This window comes from Carcharhinus amblyrhynchos, chromosome 26 (genome assembly GCF_965287045.1).
Source record: "Carcharhinus amblyrhynchos chromosome 26, sCarAmb.v2.hapA, whole genome shotgun sequence".
In the NCBI taxonomy this organism is placed as follows: domain Eukaryota; kingdom Metazoa; phylum Chordata; class Chondrichthyes; order Carcharhiniformes; family Carcharhinidae; genus Carcharhinus; species Carcharhinus amblyrhynchos.
The window spans coordinates 35982555-35992422 of NC_137349.1; the positions used below are offsets into that span (position 1 = coordinate 35982555).

General features: G+C 44.0%; 1 protein-coding gene across 1 annotated transcript in view; it reads left to right on the plus strand.

Annotated features, from left to right (window-relative positions):
* Positions 1 to 9248, plus strand: part of LOC145358481 (arrestin domain-containing protein 5-like) — a 31740-nt gene extending 22492 nt beyond the window's left edge. Inside the window, exons 2-3 of the mRNA XM_080212571.1 lie at positions 810 to 1036; positions 8766 to 9248. Coding sequence (XP_080068697.1) covers positions 810 to 1036; positions 8766 to 9248 — 710 coding nt within the window. The remainder of the gene's footprint in view (positions 1 to 809; positions 1037 to 8765) is intronic.
* The last annotated feature ends 620 nt before the right edge of the window (positions 9249 to 9868 follow it).

The window sequence follows — 9868 nt, forward strand, 5'->3', positions numbered from 1 at the left end:
AAATGGCCTCTTTCTGCACTGCAGGGATTCTATTCTATGATTCTACAAAACTTATGTAATAATATTAGGAGATTGCTGAACAATATCCATGTCTTCCAAAAGTATGCTTTGAATGGCTTAGCGATCTCCCTAGATGCTGAGAAAGCTTTCAATGGGGTAGAATGGAATTATTTGTTCTATTAATTGCATAAATTTAGATTATGGGAATTTTGTGAAGAGGATTCAAGTGCTCTATAAGAACCCAACGGCAATAATCCTTATAACTGGTTATCACTGGGAGAATTTTCGTCTTCAGAGAGGAACTAGACGGGGATGTCCCCGTTCTCCCCTTTTGTTTGCTTTAGCCTCGGCGTCCACAGAGCAAATATTGGGTCCAAGGAGCCAGAGTTGAGATAGAATGGGCCTCCAATGGGACCCTGTAAATCGAGATAAGTCTGCTGCTTTGGGCCCAGTGAGCAAAAATCCTGCCCCATGATGTATCTCTCAGGTGAGCATTAAAGATCCCAAGACATAATTTTGAAGGGAATTGGGTGCTCTCTCTGCATTGTTCTGCCCAATATTCATCAATTTATTCCTGTTCCAACAACACAACAGATTATCGGCCTGTTTGTCATGTTAATGTTTGTAACACCCTGCTGTGCAAAAGGAATGGCCACATTACAAAAATTACTGCATTTTAAAAGTGCTTCTTTGGTGTAATGCACTTTGGGATATCCTGAGATCATGAAAGTTGCCACATTAATGTAAGTCTTACTTTCTATCACTTACAGTGCACTGTTTAAACAGAACATCCACCTTTTTCTCCACAGATCACAATGCTGAAGGATTGGAACAGACCCTGGATGCTGGCTCCCATGTCTTCCAGTTCAGCCACAAACTGGAGGATAGCCTTCCATCTAGCTTTAGAGGCAGTCATGGAAAAATCATTTATTATCTGCGGGCATTCTGCACGGCCACAGGAGGCACCCTAGCACAGGTGGAGAAGACCTTGCAAGTACAGGAAACATACAACCTGAATCTTGACCCCAGTAACAAGGTACCTACTCGTTGTGAGGCATACTAGATTGGTGAACGGTACATCATGTAAATTATTAGTAGCATGTAATGACTCAGGAAGCCCAACTGAAAATGAATATAGTTTATTACAGAATGCAAAGTAAAACACCACCATTGCATACGCACACTAGTCCCTGCCTGGGACTACAGTTCAGCAGCCTTGACCTTATAGAAGGCTCAGGTAATGAGTTTCAGATGGGCAGGCCACTGCCTGTTACCAGGGGAACTCATATTCATCAAGTCCCACAGGAAGATCAACCAGTGATTCCCAATGGACCTTGTGGGGGTTACACACCAAATGCCCCCCCCCACGCCCTCCACATTAAGTCTGAGGTTTCCATCTCACCCCATGACAATTGGGCCTTCTTTGTCTCATAGAATCCCTACAGTGCAGAAGGAGGCCATTTGGCCCATTGAGCCTGCACTGATCACAATTCTACCCATGTCCTATCCCTGTAACCCCATGTATTGATCCTGCTATTCCCCCTGACATTAAGGGGTAATTTACCATGGCAATCAACCTAACTCACACATCTTTGGATGTGGCTTTGCCCATGGCTTCATCTCCATCGCTTATAGGGTCTCATCGGATGGTGTGTAACAGATAGGTGAACACTTCTTCCGCGAAGATCAAAGAACCATTACAGTGGCAACCTCTAGCTTGGTGTTTGCCACTTTTGCCTCCTTGTCTGAGCCAAATGACTGGCTCTTGAGTTTTTAGAGGGTGGAATTTCCTGTTCACAGGCAGGTATGAAAACTGCCTACAGAGGTGCATCCGTAGAAACAGTTGCCTCTGTGGAGAATTCCCTGTGATGGAAGTGATCCATGTGCTTATTTAAGGTCTTCACCCTGGTACTTACTGTGGTAATACACTGGTCCTGTTTTCTTGAGAATAACTCCCAGAATCTACAGGGAGCCGTTGCTGAAGTTCCTCATGTGGACCACATCTTCTGGTTTGAAGTCTCTATCCAGTTTCTGACCATCATGGCTCCTTTTCTGGGCCTCTTGTTTTAACTCTAGGTCCGGCCAAATTTGAGAAATTCAAGCTAAGCCAAGTCCAAAGGCGTCAGCCCATCAATAATTCCTCTGGAGTTATTTCCATTGTCATGTGCAGCATAGTCCTATAATTAAAAAAGAAACTTGTGAGCTTTGTTTCTAGATAACCTGTGGTTTGTTTTCTCATGCCGCCTTTGAATGTCAAGACCCCCACCCCCCCACCTCACTCAACCAGGGTATTTAAAGACAAGTGGTAGGGTACTGTATGCTTGTGCCTTACTCTCTTTGTACTTATGAAGGTCTGAAATTCTCCATTGTTAAATGGGGTCCCGTTGTCTGTCACAAGAATCTTGGGTATACCATGTATGCAAAAAGATTGATGGAGTTTCTCTATGGTATTATGAGGGGTAATAGAGGCCATCTGTGTATGTCGATTCATTTTAAATGGGTTTTGATGAGAATTAAAAACTCGGAGCCCATAAATGCCCCGCGAAGTCAGCACATACTCACACCCAGCATCTCCCTGGCCACTCCCAAGGGTGCAACGAGGCTGCTGGTGGGGTCTCCTGGTTTTCCTGGCAAGATTTGTACCACTTGACTAGGTTTTTGATATAACTGTCTACATCAGGCCACTAGACATTGCTCCTTGCGAGCCTTTTTGTCTTAGAAATTCCTGGGTGACCATTGTGCAATTCTTGAAGTATCGGTCATTGGTCTGGACATGGAACAACCATCACTTCCCCACAAGATGATGCAATCTTCTATACTCAACTCCTCAAACTCTCCTTTAGAGAGATAAAGTTTTATATCCTCCATAGGACACCCATGTGATCTGCCATTTAGGACAACATGACATGATTTTGCCAATATAAGGTCCTTTGGGACCATGCTTGGATTTGTTTGGTGGATAGTGGCAGAGTGTCCATGAAGCTCAAAGTGTCCACAACTTCATCCACCTTCAGAGGAGAAGGTAAGCTGTTAGATGGTGGCAGGATGCTCAAGGCATCTGCGTTGCTGTATGTCTCCCTGGATGATATACTAAGATATTTTCATTTGCACTTAATAGCAGTGCCTAGCATTGGATCCGGGCTGACGCGATGGAAAGAATCACATAGTCTTCCTTGAAGAGGCCCAATAGAAGTTTGTGATTGGTTACTGTGGTGAAATGCCAACCATAGATGTAATGGTGGAACACCATGGCCAAACCTTCATTTGCAATCTGGGCATATTTGCTGCCTGCAACCGCCATGCTTCATGATGCATATGCAATTGGATGTTCTGTCTCATCATGTCAAAGATGCGATAATACCATTCCTGCCCCATAGCGAGAGGCCTCGCAGGTTACAGTGAGTGGTTTCAGGAGGTCATAGTGGACTAGTATATTTGTTGACAGCAATTGTTGTTTGACATTTGCAAAGGCTTTCTCTTGTGGCATTTGCCAGAACCATTTCTGATTTTTTTTAACACTGCATGGAGGGGTCGCCAAGTTTGGTATGAATTTTCTATTGTAATTTAAGAGGTCTAGGAAAGACTTCAACACTATTGTATTCCTTGAAGTTGGAGCCTCTTTTATGGCCTTCACCTTTTCTTTGACAGGGTGTAATCCCGTCTTGTCAATTCTGTACCTGAGGTATGTTACTGTGTCACCATGCCACAGGCATGGTGACACAGTAATTAGCACTGCTGCCTCATGGTGCCAGGGACACGGGTTCAATCCCGACCTCAGGTCACTGTCTGTGTGGAGTTTGCACGTTCTCCCCTTGTCTGCGTGGGTTTCCTTTCGGTGCTCAGGTTTCCTCCCACACTCCATTGATGTGCACGTTAGATGGATTGGTCCTGATAAATTGACCCTAATGTCAGGGGAATTGTTAGGGTAATTAAGTGGAGTTACGAGAATAGGGCCTGGGTGAAATTGTGGTCAGTGCAGACTCGATGGGCCGAATGACCTCCTTCTGCACTGTAGGGATTCTATGACTAGAACACAGATTTTTCCCTTTTTAATTGAATGCCAGCATCAGAAAAAAACTGTAAGACCTCCACTAATCTCTCCAAATGCTCCTGAAATTAAAATGTCATCCAGATAGATTGCCACTCTAGGCACCCCTTGAAAGATGTTCTCCATTGCCCTTTGAAAAATGGCATAAGCTGAAGACACATCAAAGGGCAAACCAGCATAGTCCTTCAGTCCTTTGAGTATTTATGATGACATATTTCCTGGATGACACTTCAAGCTTCAGTTGGAGGTAGGTGTGACTCATGTCTAATTTGGAAAATATGTAACCCGAGCCAGGTTTGCATACAATTCTGGTATCTATCTAAGCAGGAGACTGTATTAACCCTCAAGTTATTATCCCCACTGAGACAGACTGAATTGTCTGATTTTAAAACTGGGATGACTGATGCGGCCCATTCAGCAAATTGTACAGGACATATAATGCCAAGCTCCTCCAGAGATTCCAATTTGACCTCTACTTTGGCATGTAGGGTATTCCCAGTGGATCATGCTCGTGTTTTCCATTTGCAGCCAAGAAAAGGCTATTGAAGTCAGGGACCGCAAGATTACAGAACTAGATGGGAAGTCTCTTCACAATACAGTCAGGAGCAAGCACCTTCATGCTGCACTTGTAGTCATAGGGTCTGTCCCAGACAAGGCTACTGAAACAGGCAAACCACTTACAGCCAAGGTTACAGTGTGAAGCCACCTCAGGACAGGGCTTTACAAATGAACCAGCCCAAGAATGAGGAATTGATGCAGCTAAATTGCATTGCCACACCCAAAGTAAATAGCGATTCCCTGGACATGGACGTAGACAGATGTGCCGCTAAATCCATTATTGGGAAGTAAACCATTGGGCAACTCTGATTGGACATCTTGCCTTTAAGCTGGTGAGACACCAAGGCTAGGCTCATAGAACCCTACAGTGCAGAAGGAGGCCATTCAGCCCATCGTGTCTGCACTGACCACAACTCCACTCAGGCCATAACCCCATGCATTTACACCAGCTAGTCTCCCTGACACTAAGGGGCAAGTTAGCATGGCCAATCCACCTAACTTGCACATCTTTGGAGGGTGGGAAGAAAGCAGGGCACCAGACGAAACCCATGCAGACATGGGGAGAATGTACAAACTCCACACAGACAGTGACCCAAACTGAGAATCAAACCTGAGTCCCTGGCGCTAGGAGGCAGCAGTGCTTACCATTGTGCCACTGTACCACCTGCTGGATTGGCCACATAAACTAGTGAGCCCTTACATACTGTTGGGATCATTGTAACCCAGTTACACATGGGCAACAAACAGCTCCCCCTAAGTAATTCAGGAACTAGGGCCCAGCCTTTTGGGAAGGGACTGGCTACAGAAAATCTGCCTGGATTGGCAACAGATCTTTAAAATGGGCATTAACAATTTATACAAAGTCATTGGGAAGTAACCTTAAATGTTCCAAAAAAGCCTCGGTAAGATTAGAAGCACTAGGGCCGAGATCAATGTGGACCAAGAGAACCAACCTAAATACTTCAAGGCATGCACATTCTCCCCATGTCTGAATGGGTTTCCTCCTGGTGCCCTGCTTTCTTCCCATGCTCCAAAGATGTGCGGGTTAGGTGGATTGGCCATGCTAAATTGCCCCTTAGTGTCAGGGAGACTAGCTGGGGTAAATGCATGAAGTTATGGCCTGAGTGGAGTTGTGGTCAGTGCAGACACGATGGGCTGAATGGCCTCCTTCTGCACCGTAGGATTCTATGAGTCTAGCCTTGGTGTCTCACCAGCTTAAAGGCAAGATGTCCAATCAGAGTTGTCTAATGGTTTACTTCCCAATAATGGATTTAGCGGCACATCTGTCTACGTCCATGTCCAGGGAATGGCCATTTACCTGGAGTTTATTCTTGATTGAAGCCACTTTGGGTGTGGCAATGCAATTTAGCTGCATCAATTTATCATTCTTGGGCTGGTTTATTTGTAAAGCCCTGTCCTGAGGTAGCTTCACACTGTAACCTTGGCTGTAAGTGGTTTGCCTGTTTCAGTAGCCTTGTCTGGGACAGACCCTATGACTACAAGTGCAGCATGAAGGTGCTTGCTCCTGACTGTATTGTGAAGAGACTTCCCATCTAGTTCTGTAATCTTGCGGTCCCTGACTCCAATCGCCCTTTCTTGGCCGCAAATGGAAAACACAAACATTATCTACATTATCTGTTCTGCAGTATGGACGTTGCCCAAGGCTTAGGACGATACTGTATATGCACCTTTGAAGCTCCTGGGCTTCCTTTTCAGCATTTTCATGGGAAAGGGCTAGTTTTATAGTTTTCTTGACGTCCAGAGTTGATTCAGTCAGTAGCTTCCTTTGAGTCGCAAATGGACCTCATGGGGGTTTTCAAATTGCATAGCTGACAATACACACCTGACTCCAGGTTTGTTCAAGGAAATTTGTGTTTAACTAATTTACTTGAGTCTTTTGATGCAGTATCAGAGAGGGTTGATGAGGGTAATGTGATTGATGTGGTATACGTGGATTTCCAAAAAAACATTTAATAAAGCGCAGCACAACCAACATTTGAGCAAAGTTGAAGCTCATGAAATAAAAGGGACAGTAACAACACGGATACAAAAATGGCTGAGTGACAGGAAGCAGACTGCAATAGTGAACGGTTATCTTATGGACTGGAGGAAGATTTTTAGGGGAGTTCCCCTGGGGACTGTGTTCAGAAAGTGTTAGGACCCCTGCTCTTCCCGATACAGCACGGCGGTTATCACTGTGCCTTGCAGCACCTGGGACCCGGGTTTCATTCCTAGCTTGCATCACTGTCCGTGTGGAGTCTTCACGTTCTCCCCGTATCTGCATGGCTTTCCGCTGGGTGCTCCAGTTTCCTCACACAGTGCTGGTTAGGTGTATTGGCCATGCTAAATTCTCCCTCAACGTATCCAAATAGTTGCCGGAGTGTGGCGACTAGAGGGTTTTCTTAGTAACTTCTCTGGAGTGTTAATGTATGCATACTTGTGACTGATAATTAAACTTTACTTTTACTTTAGTCCTTGACCTTGGTGTACATAACAAGATTTTAAAATTTGAGAATGACACAAACCTAAATATTTTGAACAGGGAGGAGCATAGTGTATAATAGTGTGTAATTTCAAAAGAACATAGGTTGATGGAATTGGGAGACAAGTAGCAGATGAAATTTAAGCAGAGAAATGTAAAATGATTGATTTTGATGGGAAGAATGCAGAGAGACAATATAAAATAAATGGAACATTTCCAAAAGGGATGTGGGAGCAGAGGGATCTGGGTGTTTATGTCCATAAATCATTGAAGGTGATGGGTTGATAAAATGGTTAATAAAGCAGATGGAATACTGGGCTTTATAAATAGGAGCCTGGAGTACAAAAGCAAAAGAAGTTATGTTAAACATATAAATCCCTGATTCGGCCTCAGCTAAAGTATTGCATCCAGTTCTTGGCACCACACTTTAGGAAGGATGTAAAGAAGGAAGGATGTAAAGGCCTTACAGAGAGTGCAGTAAAGATTCACAAAAATAGTTCCGGGGTGAGGAATTCAATTATGCAGAGAGACAGGAGAAGCTGGGGACTGTTCTTATGGAGACGAGAAAGTTGAGGAGATGGACAGAGTAAATAGGGAGAAACTGTTCCCTTTGGTGGAAGAATTAGGAACCAGAGGGCACAGATTTAAGTTAATTGCCAAAAAGAATCAATGGTGACATGAGAAAACAACCTCTTTACACAGCAAGTGGTTAGGATTTGGAATGCGCAGCCTGAGAGTGTGATGGGGGCAGGTTCAATCATGGCTTTCAAAAGGGATTTGGATCATTATCTGAAAAGGAAAGATATGCAGAGCTACAGGGAAAAGGCAGGAGAGTGGCACTAGGAGAATTCGTCTGTTTGGGAGCCAGCACAAATACAATGAGTTGAATAGCCTTCTTCTGTACTGTGGCCGTTGCATGATTCTATGGCTCTGAGTTAGGAATTGATCTATACTCCTACATTTTGTGCTCAAGTCGAGAATGGGCCTTGAATCCACAACTTGCTGTCTTTGAACTAAGACTGACTATTCAACAGCAGTAAAGATAAAAGAGAGTCTGATGCAGAAGTGACATCTTAGTTATGTAAAACATATGCTAGAGAAACAGGTAATTCAGCTCTAGTGGTCCATGTTGGGTTTTACATTCCACAGGCAATGGCCAAGTGATTTTATCACTAGACTATTAATCCAGAAACTCAGCTAATGTTCTAAGGACCTGGGTTCGAATCCCACAAGGCACATGATGGAATTTGAATTCAGTAAAAAAAATTTGGAATTAAGAATCTACTGATGACCATGAAACAATTGTTGATAGTTGGAAGACCCATCTGGTTCACTAATGTCCCCTTTAGGGAAGGAAATCTGCCATCCTTACCCAGTCTGGCCTACATGTGACTCCAGAGCCACAACGATGTGGGGTGACTCTCAACTGCTCTCGGGCAACTAGGGATGGGCAATAAATGTTAGCCAGTTAGCGACACCCATGTCCCACAAATGAATAAAAAAGAAACAAAAAACATGAGTGTCATCCATCCCTCTTTAGCTAACTCTGTCTAAATTGTTGCATCTCCCTAACAGATGTGGACTGACCTGCTGTGTTCCTCCAGCATTTCCCATTTCATATTTGAAACTTTCTATTTTTCAAGTGTCGGTGATACCATTCATTCCCTTTCTCTGCAGCTCCCTCTGCTGTTCACAGCCGAAAAAGAGATCTCGTACTGGTGCTGGAAGGTCCCAGGGATCTCCATGAATGTAACAGTGGACAAGAGTGGATTCGTCCCTGGAGAAGATATCATCATCACATCCGAAATAGACAACCGAACAGCAAAGTTTCTCCGGCTAATCTCTTACTCCATTGACACTGAGATCAAGTATAAGGCATTTGTCCAGGAAGCGTTGTGTGACCACTACCGAGAGTTCACTAAGAAGAGTGAGCTGAAAAAGATGGAGGCTGCGATTGAGGTTCCGCCAAGACAGGTCACAAAAATCCTTGGATCCTTACAGTTGCCTAAACCAATGTTTATCAGTGACATGTCAAGGTGTAAGATTATATCAATCGCATACGAGCTGCAAGTGACAATTCCCATCCCAGCACATCACGTCTCAGTTTCAGCCTCAGCCCCCATTAAGATTGGAACAACTCCAGTGCACATTTCTGTTTAGAACTCACCGTTGTATGGTTTGAATATCCAACTTGTATTTAATTCATATGGGAACCCCAGATACATTATACTGTATGTCAGATAGGTATCAATGCTACTAAATGCAAACTAACAAATATGTCTTTATTTTTCTTTGAATAAATGTTGTATTTAAATTTTCAGCTATGTCATGTTGTATGGTGGATGTGGGTGGTATACGAATATACGAAAGCAACAGACAAGAAAAGACCAGTTGGGGAATCGAGCCTGGCCCCCAGGTCCAATAATACTTCCTAACCACCAATTAACCTGACACATCCCATTCCCCCTTCTCAACAATGTAATCCCCTGGACAGCACAGAATAAATAGAGTAAACCCAGAGGGGAAGAAACTTAGATGATTCCTCTTTGATTCTCTCATGCAATCAAAATAGGGCCAAGAGATCACTTTTTTCATTCTGTCATAGAATGTGAGAGGCTGTTAGCACAGCCAGCATTTGTTGCCCATCCCTAGTTGCCCTTGAGAAGGTGGTGATGAGCTGTCTTCTTGAACCATTGCAATCCATCTGGCGTAGGTACGCCCACAGTGTTGTTAGGAAGGAAATTATTGGATCTTGAGCTGGCGATAGTTAACATTTGGGC